Below are 15477 nucleotides of genomic sequence, written 5' to 3' on the forward strand. Positions count from 1 at the left end.
GTCCAAGGAGGCCTAAAGCAACAGAAGATTCCAGCCCACCTGAGCCAGCACAGTAAGGAAGCTCCTCCTGTTTTAACCACATAAAGGCAGTAACCGTTTGTTGAGCTCCTTTCTGCATGTAACTGCCAACCTCCTCTGCTCTGCTCATCGCTAACGCACATTCTATTTTCAGACTCCAATGTAGCTCTTTAGGTCTGTGTAACCTTGTCTTGACACTTCTCATCTTGAAGGTGGCGGCCAGGCCTCAGGGTAAGCTCAAAGTTGCCTGTGAGGCTCTGGGCCGCAGCGTGGTAGTGAACACTGCGCTCCCGGCTGCAGAGCAGAGGGGCCAAGCCGCAGCCTGGGGGCCTGCAGCAGAGGGGCGACCCTAGGGCAGAACTCGGGATGCTCGGCGCAGCAAAGGTTCAGTAGCCGACACCACCCGCAAGCTAGCACCGAGGGCCACACGGGAGCTCCCACCGGTCTCAGAGAGATCCGAGCCCGGAGGCGCACAGCCCCCGCGGCTCGCCAAGGCCCCGGCGGAGCATGCGCGGGCGCGGGGCGGGGCCTGCGGTTCGGGGGCGGAGCCTGGGGCGGGGCTGACCGGACCCGGACGCGGCGGCGGCGAGCTCGGCCACCCGGCATGGCGCGCCACGTGTTCCTCACCGGGCCGCCAGGTGAGCGCTGGGCACCGGGCCGGGGCCCCCAGAGTTCCGAGCTCGCGCTGCCGCGGCCCCGGCCCCGCAGGACCTCCGCGCCGGGGGAGGAGGCCGGGCGCCGCCGCAGGTGGGCGCGGCCGAGGCCCGTAGGTGGCAGGGCGCCAGTGTGAGACCGGTGGCCGCGGATCATTGCGGTCCTGGGGCAGAGGTCGTCACCTGGTGTCGTTCACTTAGCCTCAGGTAGCAAAGGTCACATCCACGCAAAAACCGCTCTTGCCCCAAGGGAAATGAAAAGATGGCCCTTCTGAGCCAATGAGTGACGCAGGCCGGGAACGCGGATTCAGTAAGCCTGGGCGACCGGCACCGGAGTGGACAGGTCTTGCAAACTCGTGGTTACAGGACGAAAGAATCTCATGAGTCAGTGCACTCTCCAAGTACCCCTTGGGAGCTGCAGGCCGCACCTGCAGTAGGCGGGGACTTCCATAGGCCGCAGAAGTGGCCTTCTTAGCTGCAGCGTGGGTGGAAGCTGAGGTCAGCTCAGAGTAAAGACACTGGAGGTTATGGTGGGTCAGGCGCAGAGGCTGGTAGTAAATGGCTGGGGACTGCGGTACTGCAGATAAGCCTGGATCTTACCTGCAACATTCCATCTCCCCCATCAGGATGCTCCTGTAGGCCAGGCCTAGCACTCTGCAGGGCCTTTAGTATGGATAGGGCTTCTTCAGAGCTTCAGAACTTTTCATTGCATGGTGCAGATCTGGAGCTTTACTAGGCGGATTTAAGAGATGCATTTTTTTTTTTTTTTTAAGAGAGAGTGAGAGAGGGAGAGAGAGAGAGAGAGAGAATTTTAATATTTATTTTTTAGTTTTCGGCGGACACAACATCTTTGTTTGTATGTGGTGCTGAGGATCCAACCGAGGCCACACGCATGCCAGGCGAGCGTGCTACCGCTTGAGCCACATTCCCAGCCCCTAAGAGATGCATTTTTAGGAGACAATGGAATAAAGGGATTTTCCCACCAGTAAGCATTGGTCTGGTCTCCAGTACCCAGCCTCTGACCTAAGCATGGCCCCTGTTGGTTCCCAGGTGGAAAAGTGAAGAGGGTGAACCTGGGAGGAAACAAAGCTCAATTCTGGATGCAAACTCATCTTGGCATCATCTTGGAAGCACTCTGCACATGCTGGGGTTGCATATGAGACAATGCTGAGGATGTTTCAGAATCTGAATAAACTTCAGGATGCCATTCATGTTTTCACTGTGTTTGTTTCTGCTAGAATTGAAACATTTGTAACACCTGGAGCAATCAAGATCAGAGTGAGATTCATATTCATAAATCTGAGTGCAGCCTGCTTCTGTGCCTCCCTTTGTTGCCCTCCTGGAGTGGCAGGTGTTGTGTGTGCTATGGGGAGCACCTCCTGATGAACCTCTTCTTTGTTTTTTCAGGGGTTGGAAAAACAACCTTGATCCAGAAAGCCAGTGAGGATTTGAAGTCCTCTGGGGTGCTCGTGGATGGATTTTATACAGAAGAAGTCAGGCAGGGAGGGAGAAGGACAGGATTTGACGTTGTCACTTTGTCCGGCACGCGGGGGCCTCTGTCCAGAGTTGGGTACTGATGCTTCATTTCTGTGGGTTTTATCCTTAAGCTGCCCTTCTATCCAAGTTCAGAGCTTTTATATTCTGATTCCACCAGAGCTAAATTCTTCAGAAGTTCCCTGTGGGGTCCTTGGATGCCACTCTGCCTCCCTCTCCCAAGGGTTCAGAGTCTGTGTCTCCCTGAGCTTGGGGCTGAGCTCAATGACCTCCTCTATCTTGAAGTATCTAGGGCTCGAGAGATGTGCCAGAGAAAGGAAACGGAGACCACTGTGTGAACAACAAGCACAGAAAGCACGTTTCATTTGAAATGTGGGCCAGAGTCCTATGCTTTTCTCCCATGGTAACTTGTGGCCCTGTGTCTGGACAGACAGCTTGGGTACTGGGGCTGCGGGGCTGCAGTCACCTTGCAAGGCCCTGGTGGTGTGACGCAGTTCTCAGGAAAGGAGTCAGTGGGACCAGTGCTCCCAGCGGCCTCTTCACTAGGTGGTTGCTAAGGTTGGGGTGGATATGCAGAAGGCCAGTGCTGCAGTGGGCTGCAACAGGAATCAGCATCAGACCCCTCCTCAAAGCAGTGTCTTTTCTTTCAGGCCAGACCCTGTGCCTGGAAAGCGCGAGTGCCGGGTTGGGCAGTATGTGGTGGACGTGACTTCTTTCGAGCAGTTGGCACTTCCCATCTTGAGGAACGTGAGTATGTGTTCCTGCCTCCTGGGCCTGCCTATGCTCTGCATCACGGAGACTGCCAGGGGAGCAGAATGACGTTTGCTCCTTCAGGGAGGACAGTTGTGCGGTTTATGGTTTAAACTCTCTAAACAGTTGAGCTAAGAAATGCAGCATGAGATACCCTGGGTTGCACACGAAAGCCTTGCCTCTTGTTTGGCACATATAGGTACTCCACATTAGGGTGACCAGGAAGGCTCCCAAGTCCAGCTACCCACACCACAAAGACTGGACTGCCTTGCTTCCCTGAGTGTGGAGCCCTTTGTCTGTTGCTGTTCATTGTTGGGACCCAGGAGTCTACATCTGTGTTCAGAGGGCTGTGTTCTCACTTTATTTTCTTGGCATCTTTGGCTTTGATCTTAGGGCAATACTGGTCTCCCTCCTCTGATTTTTGGAAGACTTTGTGAATGGTTGTTATTCATTTTTCTTTGAATGCATGGAAGCCACACAGGCCTAAAAAGCTTTTTATGAGAAGCTTTTTAATTATGAGTTTAATCTATACTTGTTATACATCTGCTGGTTTTTGGTTTCTTACTGGGTTCATTGTGGTAATTTGTGCCTTTTGATAATTTGTTCATTTCATCTAAGTTACAAATTTATTTTATTTTGTAAATTTGGTTGTGTTGGCTGAAATTTCTTTCAATCCTTTTTTATTCATAGCTCTTCTCCTGTTTTTTCCCTAATCAGTCTAGTTAAAGGTTTTTCAACTTAGACGATCTTTTCAAAGAACCAGCTTTTGGTTTTGTTGACTATTATCTGTTTTTGCATCTATTTGTCACATATTATCAAGTCCTGGATCAAGTTCAGGGTCATGAACAAAACATACATAAGCTCACCTCTGGAGACTCAGCCTAGCGGGCCGTGGATGTGGGTGAGGCTGGGACCCCTGCCGCACTGCTGTGAGAGCAGCGAGGGATGGGCGGGGCTAGGAGGCCAGGAAGGGGTCCCTGAGGAGCTGACATCCACCAAGAGGAAGCTAAGAGGAGAGAGTGTTGGGATGACTGGGGAGGGGTGGTCCAGGGAGAATCTTCTAGGTGGCAGGAGGAGGAGGAGGAAGTAGGATTGGTGAGGGTGGGGCCGAGGTGCAGGCTAGAGGCCTTGCTGCGGATCTTAGACTTACTTTTGTGAAATGGAGTGGTATGAACTTGTCTCAAGAACCTATTATAAACCTTCTAGGGCTTTCTACCACACCAGGACTGGAGTCTGACTTCCTTGTCTTCCACAGATATCAGGGCTGTTCCCGTCTTAGGCTCCCAGCACTCACCATCTTTATAGTTGGCACTCCCTCCTTCCAGCTTGTGCCCCTCTGCCCCTCAGCCCCAGAGCGCAGTTGAGCAGTGCAGGGGGAGGGGGCTTTGGTGGTTGCCAAGACTGCTGGAGTTGAGATCCAGCCTGCCCAGGGTGCCTCAAGTAGGCGGGGTCTTATGCCCTGGTTGGGGGGCCACAGCAAAAGGGTTCAGTCTCCTTGGCCTCCTCGGTTGTACTTACCTCCCTCTCCTTGTTCTCTCCTCTGGAAACCTTCCCTGTGCTGTTCCCTGGAAACAGTCAGAGAATGTGGTATTTTTCCTTAAAATACCTCTATCTAAGTGTCCAAACAGCAAGTGAAATGTGTCTAATGAAATTCCCACTGAAGAGCCTGGCTCTGAGCATCAGATCAATACACTGAATTGATTTTTACTTCCTGTCGGCAGGCAGAGTTCTGGGAGAGAGGCCGCGTGCCTCATGTCTGGCTGCAAGCTTACATAAGCGTCCCCGTACTGACCACAGCAAGAGCCTGCATCTGTCTTCTTAATTAGGAAACAAAGACAAGCTCTGTGCTGACCAGCAGCCCAGACCTTCAGGTGCCAGGTAGGAGCAGCTCTCTACTGGGTGTCCCTGCCCAGTTAAGGCCTGGATTTCTTTTCTAGAGCTAAAATATTTCTCCTCTCCCCCCCCCCCCCCACATTATTGTGATGAAGAAAGGAGAAGGAACTAGTGTTTAGCTTTTATAAAAACAAAAAGACTAGGCAACAAAAATAGGGGCAGACATTTGCTGTTGGCAGGTGGTGACCAGGTGGGCTGGAAGCTTTGGAAACACCAGGGCTGCAGTGTTGAGGTTGGGGCGCCAGGATCTAGGAAAGGCTCTGACAAAGTGAAGAACTGTCTCTTATGTGTAAGAGCTTCACTAGGGATGAAAGGCTGGTTGAGTCCTTTTAAAAATACTCTGAAAAGTGTAAGAAAAATAATTCTCGGTTTGGACCAGCGTGGTTTGCCCATTCGTCCCCAGGGAAGCAGGACGGGCCGGGAGCTGGCAGCAGCTTGGGGCAGGGGAGGCCAGGAGGCTCAGGTTGCTGCCTTAGCGTGGGTGTCTGCCACTCCCTGCAGACAGAGCGGAGATGGAGCAGAGCAGGGGCGTGGGTAGGGAAGGGAGGAGGGCAGATGCTTGCTGGTGGGAAAGGATCTAGACCTCTAGGAAGCCCATCAGGCCCAACTGTGTTGATGGCTCACCCCAGGCTGACACCTCTCCTTGACTGAGAGCTGTCACTTATTATTTTCCTAAATATTGCAATTTTCTCTGCACATGGTAAAAGAAATGTTGTAAAATATTTAAAAAGAAGAAAGAAAATATGAGTAGGTCAGGCCTCGTCACTGGCACAGCCACTGTGGGCCCGCTGTGCTTCTGCCCAGCTCTGCCCAGTGTGTCTGTTCAGTTGTCCAGAACTGGGGAGCAGCCCCTGTCCTTTTATCGGCGTGGTTTGATTTTCCTGTGGTCTGAGTGGCCTGGAAGACGTCTCATAATTTAATAATCTTCAAAACTGAAGTTTGCTGATCTGCTATCTCAGAGTGAGGATTTTACCTTCCATGTAGCCGTGGCTCCCTCTGTATGGACACCTTGTTCCTAAGCGGAACTGGCCTTGCCACCAAGTCCCCCGCAGGAGCTCTGCACCTAGCTGTGCTGTTCTCTGTGGGGCCTGATGGGCAGTGTGGGTGGGAGGAGCCTGCGCTCTCAGGGCCGCTCTCCCCCTGCCAGTGTGAGTGCAGGCTTGTTTCAGGCACTTTGTGGGCACACTGATTTACACTTGGAAAACACTTCTTAGTTTTGATTTCCATTTTTAAGGTACTGATGAGGTTAAATGGTTTTCAATTGTTTGGGTTTTTTTTTAGTCTAAATTGTTGTTTCATTATCTTCCCATTTATTCCTCTTTGGCTTAAGAAACCTTTTGTAAGGCAGATAATCTTTTTATATTTATTGATTCTATTTTTCTGTTTGTCACTTTATTTTGGAGATTTTTTTTAAACATAAGGAAAGCTTGGCCCTATTCAAAATTAACATAAAATTTTACTTTACTTTTCTTCTTTTCTGTGCTTTTGCTTTCAGTCAGTCCGTCTGGATTCATTTTGAATGTAACACAAGGAGACAGTTGGGTTCCTTCCAGATACTTAGCTTGCTTGCTAAAACCATTTATTAAACAACTCACTTCCAATTAGGGTATCATGCTTCATAAATCATATTTTAAAATCCTAGTGTGTGTGATGTTTCAGGGTCAGCTGTTACCTTCTGTTGATCCTTTCATTTTTGTACTAATACCATACTACTTTAATTACAATTATAATTGTAATTTTGTTCTTTGAAAAATTGCCTGTGCATTCTCATGTGTTGGTCCTTCAGCATTGCCGGGTGCTGATGGCAGCATGGTGGCGTTGGCTGTCACTGATTGCAGACTCCGTCAGGCTGGAGGCTCAGTCCTCAGAACGCTGCCGCCGTGTTCCTGTTTTGCAGAGGGGGTGCCCAAGGCCTTGCTGGGTGGCACAGCTTCTGTGAGGCAGAACTGTCCTGAACTGTGGAATTGAGACTGCGCTGGAGGCCACATGGGGTAACAAGAATTGTGTGTAGCGAAGGCCGTGCTGATGGAGAGGACATGGTCATTTTCCAGATAGCCTCCTTCCTGTGGCTGCAGTGCGGTTCCTCCCTCTCCCCTCTTAGCATCTTCCCGGGTGCCCTGTTCACGGGGCTCTGGGCTCTGATGAAAGTGGACTCTTCTGTAAGCCCTAGTGGCAAGCAGGTTGAACTGCTGTCCTTGGAGTGCCTGTCCCACCAAGGCGTGGTGCCTTGGGGCGCTGAACCCCAAGCCAGGACTGCCCCCAGCTACTTGCCAGTTAGACACAGGTCGTCACCACTCCCTGTAGCAGGGAGTCTGTTCGCTTCCCCACAGGCAGCTTCTAATAAGGAGAAGGACAGCAGGCAACAGAGATCAAAGCTCTTCTCCAAAGTTCAAATAGCGATGAACATTTTTACTAGAGTGTGAATTTTTTTGAAAATGGTTGTGGTGAATGCTGCAGGCATGAGGACAGCAGTCCCTGTACCTGCCATGGGTCCACAGCTCAGCAGGCCCTGGCTGAGCACGCTCTGTGTACATGCCGCTCGCCACCCACACACATGGGGTTCATGCCTGTGCCTCTGTCCACCTGGGCACATGAGTGCTGCCTACCTTGGAGAGCGGCTTCTTCACGGTGAGAGGGATTTCTTGGACACCGTTCCTTGTTCCTGGAGGAAGGTGTATGCTGGATGGGATGCACAGGCGTGGGTGGGGCCTCGGAGTGGGACATCTTGTGTTGGACTCCAGAGCCCTCAGTGTGCTCTCCGTGGGGTATCCCTATAGGAAATGCGGACACCTGCCTCACAGTGGTCAGAGGCCTGACTGCGCTCTGCTCAGGGATGCCTGGTGCCCACTCTGAGGGCGTCCATGAAAGGAGGTTCTGGTCATCCTGGAGCAGTTGGGGCAATAGGCAGCAGTACCTGGGAGGCCTCCCATCACGGTTGGATCTGTATTTGCCAGGGAACTGGGTCCAGAGTGGGGCTGTTAATCTATCATGGGGCCTCACAGGCCTAAGCCTCCAGAGTGGTACTTGGGGCCCTTGTCACGAGGAGGGGCTCTTTACTCTGCATGCCACCTGTCAGCTGGCGGGACCTCCTTGGCCCCAGGACAGCTCTCCCAGCCTGGAGGACCCATGTGTTGGGCTAGATGACGGTTTATGTGAGGTCAGGACATGTAGGAGGGGTCTCCACCTGAGCCACCCCAGCCCTGAGAGGGACACTGGCGCTCTGTGGAGCAGCTTCTGCCCCAGCTGGGCCCAGGTGGGGAAGGGCCTAAGCAAGGAACGGCCCAGTGGTCGTCCAGATGTCTCAGAGAAGGTGTGGTGGCACACGCTTGTAGGTGTGGTGGCACACGCTTGTAACCCCAGCCGCTGGGGAGGCTAAGGCAGGAAGATTGCAAGTTCAAAGCCAGACCCAGCAAAAGCTAGGGGCTAAGCAACTCATTGAAACTCTACCTCTACATAAAATACAAATGTCTTGAAGAAGACTCAGAATCCAGGTCAGGAGACCAGAATCATAGGGTCTCAGCCTTGCTGTCTTGTTTCTTTTAAACCTGAGGTATTTGGGTGCCATCTATTTTCTGGGTACATATAAATATGAAGTGTGGTAACTCCTGGGACCATTGCAGAGGAATAGACATATTGCAGGAAGCCATGGCTTGGGGAACCAAATGCTCCGTGCCACAAGCTCCTGGGAGCCCTTGTCCTAGGTCTGCATGCAAGGACAGTCTGGCCCTCGGGACCTGCGAGTGGTGTGGCCTGGTGTCCAGTGTGTTTCTCCATCCCCAGGTGGGTTCCGGTGGCCCTGGGCGCAGAGTGTGTGTCATTGACGAGATCGGGAAGATGGAGCTCTTCAGCCAGCCCTTCATCCAGGCTGTGCGCCAGACACTGTCCTCACCAGGGACCGTCGTCCTGGGCACCATCCCCATTCCCAAGGGAAAGCTGCTGGCCCTGGTGGAGGAGATCCGGAGCAGGCCTGACGTGAAAGTGTTCAGTGTGAGTACCCATCAGCAGGGGCAGCACCCTCGCCTGCTCCTGGGCCTTGACATGCCACTCCCCCCTACTGCAATGTCAGCAGGTCTGATTTAGGGATTTAGAATGAAACCATCCTCTACACAACGACAGACCATGGGGGCCACCTAGTGTCCTGTCCCCGTGGCCTCCTCCCGCCCTCCCCTGCCCCTGCGTCTGCTCCACTGCCCCCTCCTGCCCTCCTCTGTGCCTGCGAGTGCCCCTGGGGAGCTCTGCTCCCAGGTGCAGGTGGCAAGTGAAAGGTGTTGGCTTCTCAGTGGGGCTGCAGCAGAGTGAGCAGTGGCAAGACCACTTGGCCTGTGGGCCCTGGTGTGATGTTGCCACCGAGCATCCTGTGGCTGGTGAAAAGCTATTAGCCTTGGACCAGCCGACCAGCGAGGCATGCACACCTCTCACGTGTGCGCTCCCTTGGTAGGTGCCGGCTGAGCACCTCCTATGTGCACGGCATTGTTTCACATCTTGGTGGGTCTGTTCCTAGAGAGCTTGTGGCCGAGTGCAGGTGGCCGAGTACAGGAGCCGGATGCCCTGTGTGGGGAAGGGAGGCCCAGCAGCACGGCCAGGTGGCCTGGTGGTGGGCAGCACTCAGGGGAGGTCTGTCTCAGGAGGTGACGTCTCAGTGGAGGCCAAGTCCTCATGTCAGTGGCCTCTGAGCCAAGTGCTGCCCTCCTGCCCCTCTGCACACTGCCTCTGTGGTAGAGGTTTGTGATGACGGTGTCTGTGGACGTAGAGGCAATGAGTGCCAAAAGGTCATAAGATGGCACGTTCATGCTGCAAGGCTGGTAGTGTTAGCACCAGGGACCCAAAAGTCCTGAGGAGGGTCGAGGGAGCTGAGGGCCATGTGCAGAGTGAGTGCTGGGTCCTGAGATGAGGCCGCTGCAGAGGGGAGATCGTCCTCCAGGCAGGGCTGTCACTGCCCCTAATGAGGGTACATGAAGCATCAGCTCTGAGAGCGCAGGGAGGCCCCTTCTGGTCCTGGCTTACGAACCAGAACCTCGTTTCCTTGTCAGCAGACCTTAGCAGCTGGCTTACATGTGGTCTTGGGTCTTTTCCGATCCTAAGACACAGTGGATGTCTAAATCCGTGTCTGAGAATGTCCTCTGCCTGCAGCGTCCCTGGAGCAGGCACCTGTGAGGAACGAGGACCGTGAGGCAGGAGGGGCACAGAAGGGAGGAGTCTGAGCAGAGGGGAGGGGTGGGGAAGAGAAAGGAGAAGGCCCCCCCACCCCACTTGGTGAGCACAAAGGTGGGAGGGGCTGGAGTGCATGGTGTGGCGAGGGGGAGGTGCTCCCAGAGTCAGTGCCAGGCAAACAGATTTACTCTTCAGAAAAACTTGGGGCAGGGTGGGGGAGATCACGTCTAGTTCTCCTCACCTCCACAGAGCCTCGATGTCATCTGTAGGACAAGCAGAAAGCCTGAGAGACGGGGAGGAGGAGGCAGGCCGGCTGGGGACCTCTGGACCCAAGCAGTGGCATGACAGACTTGGCTGCTGGGAGTGCTGTGCCTTGGGGAAGAAGAGGCGGCCAGCAGATACCAGCTTCCAGCCACTGTATTGGGGTCACGGGGTGGGATTGAGCCCAGCGTCTGGCTGCTGTCTCAGTGACCGTCACAGGCCCTTGAAGCAAACAAAGAATAGAAAGTCTCAGAGTGAAAGTCTTAGCAAAAATAGAGAAGATAGGAGAATCCCAGGAAAATTATAGAACCATGAAACACAGTAACTAAATTAAGAAGTTAATCCACAGGCCCACCCTTCTTCGGTGGATTTGAAGACGGAGCAACAGTTTACCCACAGAGCGGGCAGAATGAACAAAACCAGCGAGCCCTGGGGACAGTAAGGTGCAGTAGCCCAGATCTCCCATGTTTGTTAAAGGACACAAACCTACAGATTCAAAAAGCCTGGTGACCCTCAGCAAGATAGACCAAGCATCCATGCCAAGAGCCTCAGCACCAAGCCTTGGACATTGGGACGAGTCTTGAGGGCAGCGAGAGAAAAGTGGCCCCTGACTCAGGCGGAAGCAGTGACTGTGGAGACCCCTGTCAGACCAGGGGCCAGAGGCACAGCTCTGCTCCAGGCTAGGAGCAGCACCTGGGCACCCGGAGGACTCTGCCCAGGTGAAGGTCCCTCAGGAACCTGGGGAGAACACTGTGCAGAGGCAGAACTGCACACCTTGGCTGTGTGTCCCAGGCTCTCCAGATCGTGTGGGGCAGGTGAGGCAGAAATGAGGACATTCTCCGGTGTGTAAGTAGATGAAGAAAGTCAGCCAGAAGAGTCGCCTACATGCCCCGTAGGTGTGGCCGGAGAGCTGTGGTGGACCCGCCTCTCCACCCTCGGGAGCCTGTGGGTGCTGCTGTCTCCCCTGCAGGCTCCCCAGTGACGACAGCAGCCCTGCTGCATGGAGGGGACCTGCCAAGCAAGCGTGCTTGGGATATATCCAGCTGTGGGATGCATCCAGCCATGGCTGGGCAGAAGGGAAGGCCAGGCAGGGTGGACAGGTCTCTGGAGGGGCCAGAAGGCCTCTCCAAGTGCTGCTTGTGTACTGGCCTTAGGCAGGAGGAGGATCAGGCTAGTGGCTACCTGGGACAAGAGTTTGTCTCCAGTAACTTGCTTTTGAGCTCGGAGTGGACTTTGGCATCGCTGCCGTTTGTCTCTGTGAGAGAAGTCACCAACTTGTTCTGCCTTCCAGCCTGCGTCACAGCATTGGCAAGGTTCAGATCCTCTGTAGCCGGCACCTCGGGTGCCATGAGCCTGGCGCCTTATCTGGCTTGAGTCCCTGGCTGCAGCTGGGGTGCTGTCTGGCCTCCAGGCTGTGTGTGCTTCCTGCTGCCCTGGACATGCTCCTGCCTTGCTGGCTGTTGTCTTCCTCTGTTCCAACAGAAGCTGAACTGATGATGTCGGCAGTCCGACTTCAGTCAGCCCAGGTGCTTCCTTGACCTGCTGTGTGCCCCTGGGCTCCTGGTCCTGCTTGTTCTGCCTGGAGACCTTTCAGCCACAGGAAGGTCTTGGAGGTGTAGGGACCCCACCGAGGCTTGGGCACTGACCAAGGCCTTCTTGAAGTTATGCTGCTCTTTCAGGACTTTGGCTGAATTTTTTTTTTATGGCTTCTAAAGCCTATTGCTTTGTAAATATAACCACTGAAAACTTTTTAAAAATTTTTTTAAACTTATTTTAGTATTTGGCTAATGGAGGCTAGTTATGAAAACAACAGGTAATGGCTATGTTGATGCTGGAGAGGCAGAAGGTGAAAGCCTTTTGGATCAAGGGGACTGGAAAGGGTGATGTGTACTTCCTGTAGTTTCCTGATGAACAGGGCAGAGCAGACCTGCAGGCTCAGCCTGCATACTCGCCCCGCCAGCAGCATGTGAGGCGGGAGGCAGCATCCACCAGAGCCTGCAGCAGTGACCGTGCCCACTGTCCAAGGTGACTCCAGAGTCTGAGCACTGATGTGATCCCACGACCCTGCTGCCTTCGTTCCTGGGGATGAGGCATGTGATTTGGCCACATGAGCTCCGATGCTTAGAAGTTATTTGATTTTTCTGCTTTATAAATGTGTTAATTTAACCAAACTCTACTTTTATGGTCAGAATCCAGACCCTTAAACATGCTTCTTCCACAAAGCCATTTTTATTCTTTCAGTTTTTACTTTGGGGTTGAAGGATCACGAGTGTACTAGATGCTAGGTCCCAAATTATAATTTGGAAGTTTTTAGACCTCATGCTCTTCTTGCTGTGTGTATTTTAAACAAATAGGACATAAATTGTTTTCTTCTTATTGGAAATCCTGTACTGTCCCCGGTTCTACACATCTGCTCTCTGGATGCAGAGCCAGGGCCAGCGCCTGATGCTGGATACTGTGAGATCAGAAGTCAGTGGTGGTCAGGTCTTTGTGCAGAAATTGAGAGGCTGATCCTGAAATGCACATGAAAATACAAGGGGCCCAGCCAATTAATCTGCAAAAAGAATAATGTTGGAGGACTCACACTTCCTGATTTTAAGTTTCACTCAGAGTAGTTGAAACTGTGGCACTAGTGCAGGGTAGACATGGAAACCTTCGGAAGAGAGTGGGAAATTCAAAAATAGACTCTTAGTCTGTGACCAATTGATTTCTGTGAGGGAGCCTGGGTGGTACAATGGGGAAAGAGTAGTGTTTTCCACAAATGGAGCTGGAAAATTGGATATCCACATGCAGGAGAACAGAGTTGGACTCTTACTTCACACTGGCACAAAATGAACTCGAAATAGGTCATAGATTTAAATATAAGAGGTGAATCTATGGAACTCTTGGGAGAAAATATAGGAGTATGTGTTTGTGAACAGCAGTTAGGCAAAACCTTGTTTGAAAGAACACCCAAAACTTAAACAACAAAGGAAGAATCTGTAAGTTGGACCACACCCAGATGGTCTGCCTTTTGCTTCAGAGGCTCCGGCCAGAGTGGGAGACAAGCACAGAGGGGAGAAGAGGCTGGTAAATGATGTACCACATGGGCCGTGGCCAGAGTCCCACACCCGTGGTCCCACTCACTTAGTGTCCAGCAGAGGCAGAGTTATCAGACAGAGGGTAGAAGTGGTCAGGGAGGGTAGGCGGGGGTAACAAGATGGGGTTTCTTTGTGGGTGATGACATGTTCTGATCTTAGATAGCATGAGGATGGCAGACTCTGAATGTGCTAAACACTGAATTCTACTCTGGAGGTGAGTTTTATGATGTATTAATTATGTCTCCATAACCCCACCACCATCACACAGAGAAATCAGGTAGGAGGTCCACCTGGAGAAGCCCTGGCACCACTGTCCTCTCTGGGAGACACAGGTCAACACTTAGTGACCACCTCCCTTCCACATGTGGGGAGAAGCATGGTGCTATCTAGGGCCGCTTCCCCTTCTCACAGAGCCACTGATGAGGTCCCGGGACCCCACCTGGTGCCCTCATCTAATCCAAATCGTCTCCCAAAGACCCCAGCCCCAAATGCCATGTGCAGAGAGTTTAGTTTTCCAGACGTGGACCTTGGTGGACAGTCAAACCATAGCTGGCCTGCTGGGGCCCGTTGCTCCTCTCAGGCCTGCCCACACTGGCCTCTGCAGGCCTCCAGTGTGTCCCTTCCCCATACCAGGGGTCTTTGCCCAGGTCCCTCCATGCCCAGTTGCATCCAGCTGTGAAAGCCCTGTGCTACCCCTCCAGGTCCTGCGCCTCTCTGGCCCCTTCTGAGCAGTCCTTGGTCACCCCTGCCCCCATTCACATTACCCATCTCCTGCTCTGTGAATTCCACGATGTCAGGGTCCTTTCTGAGGTGTCCTTGCCTGTGTGTGTTGAGCGGATATCCATGTGGGCCTGCAACAGGAGGAGACAGTTCTGCCCTCCCTGAGCCCTCTGCGTGCTCTGATTCTGCTTGAGTCTGGGGTTGAGGGCCGAGTCTGGCTGAGTCTGGCCAAGTCTGATGGTGAGGGAGACACGAAGCAGTGGGGCAGGTGGGCTGGAACAGACTCTGGCTGTCTTGGTTGACTCATTTGTGTCTGATAGAGGACACATGCTGGGGTCAGAAGGCTCAGTCATCTTCTGTGCCTTGTCCGGTCACTTCTCTGGCTCAGCCCCTCCTCTTGCTACACTCAGGTCCCTCAAGTCCCTAGGGGCCCAGGTAGTTCTGCTGACTTGGGAGCACATTCAGGGTTCTGGGTGCCCCTGGGTCTCTGGTGGCTCCTTCTGTCCCAGTGTGACTGTCCCGCTTGCCCTCCCACCTCCACACCACCCTGCAGCTTCCTGAGTTTGGATCCCCCGGCACTCAAAGCTGCGGTCACTTGGTTTGTTGGTACCGGGATTGAATCCAGGGTGCTTAATCACTGGGCTACAGCCCTGCCCCCTTTTAGTTTTTATTTTGGGACAGGGTCTCACTAAGTTGCTGAGGCTGGCCTTGAACTTGGATCCTCCCACCCCAGCCTTCTGAGTCACTTGGGTCATAGATGTGCACCACTGTGCCTGGCTCCTGGCACTTCTTGAGCTGTCTCTGCAGAGCTGACAGTGGGCCTGAGACACCTGTCCCATCCCAGAGCATCCCTGGGGATGGCTGCAGCTCCCTCCCAGTCTTCCTGGCTCTCCTTGTCGGTATTTCCCCTCAGGGTGGAGGGAAGGAGGGAGCTCTGAAGCCTGCTCTCTGCCTTTCCCACAGGTCACCAAGGAAAACAGAAACCTCCTTCTACCGGATATCGTGAAGTGGGTGCAGAGCAGCGGGAAGTGAGGTGGGGCTGCTTCCTGCACTGCTGCCCTCAGGAGGCGCCCAGTGGCCTTCTGTGAGTGGCCATGCCTCCAGGCTTCTGGACCTTGCGGCCAGGAAGGCTGACAGCTGCTTCCCACAAGGTTCAGCAGGTCAGGGTGGCCATGTGCTGACCACAGCCCCTCACAGCCTGCTCACGCTCAGGGCTTTCTGTTCATTTCTTCTTCAGCCACGTGTGGTCTGGTAAAGCAGGAACCAAGCAAAGGCGCTAGTAGTCACTGGAATTTGCTCCATTGAAGTTTGTCCTAGTGTCACTGAGTGGACAGCAAGCTCACTGCCTGTTCACCGCAGGTCCTGAAAGTTAAAGGCCTCTCCTGGGTTCTGTCTCCTGCAGCACAAAGTCTTGTTTCCTAGGAAAGTTATCTGGGGTTCTCCCCCATCTCTTGTGT

General features: G+C 53.3%; 1 protein-coding gene across 5 annotated transcripts; it reads left to right on the plus strand.

The window, feature by feature from the left end:
• The first annotated feature begins 573 nt into the window (after positions 1 to 573).
• Ntpcr (nucleoside-triphosphatase, cancer-related) lies at positions 574 to 15362 on the plus strand. Of its 5 annotated transcripts, none has more exons than XM_076873110.1 (6): positions 574 to 656; positions 2079 to 2241; positions 2816 to 2912; positions 8589 to 8795; positions 13464 to 13514; positions 15258 to 15362. In XM_076873110.1, the coding sequence occupies exons 1-5, from the start codon at positions 623 to 625 to the stop codon at positions 13482 to 13484; spliced, it is 522 nt and encodes a 173-aa protein (XP_076729225.1). In that variant the 5' UTR covers positions 574 to 622; the 3' UTR covers positions 13485 to 13514; positions 15258 to 15362. The 5 variants fall into 5 exon arrangements, with proteins under 5 accessions (XP_076729225.1, XP_076729224.1, XP_076729223.1 ...); XM_076873109.1 differs by lacking the exon at positions 15258 to 15362 and adding an exon at positions 14984 to 15060; XM_076873108.1 differs by lacking the exon at positions 13464 to 13514 and having other exon boundaries at positions 14984 to 15362.
• The last annotated feature ends 115 nt before the right edge of the window (positions 15363 to 15477 follow it).

The sequence above is a fragment of the Callospermophilus lateralis genome, chromosome 13 (assembly GCF_048772815.1).
Source record: "Callospermophilus lateralis isolate mCalLat2 chromosome 13, mCalLat2.hap1, whole genome shotgun sequence".
Taxonomy (NCBI): domain Eukaryota; kingdom Metazoa; phylum Chordata; class Mammalia; order Rodentia; family Sciuridae; genus Callospermophilus; species Callospermophilus lateralis.

Excerpts from the sequence above, each read along its gene's own strand:
- Ntpcr (XM_076873108.1), top strand. The coding sequence starts at position 623 with ATGGCGCGCCACGTGTTCCTCACCGGGCCGCCAG. Across the intron at positions 657-2,078 it reads GTTCCTCACCGGGCCGCCAG|GGGTTGGAAAAACAACCTTG; the intron begins GTGAGCGCTGGG and ends TTGTTTTTTCAG. Across the intron at positions 2,242-2,815 it reads GGGCCTCTGTCCAGAGTTGG|GCCAGACCCTGTGCCTGGAA; the intron begins GTACTGATGCTT and ends CTTTTCTTTCAG.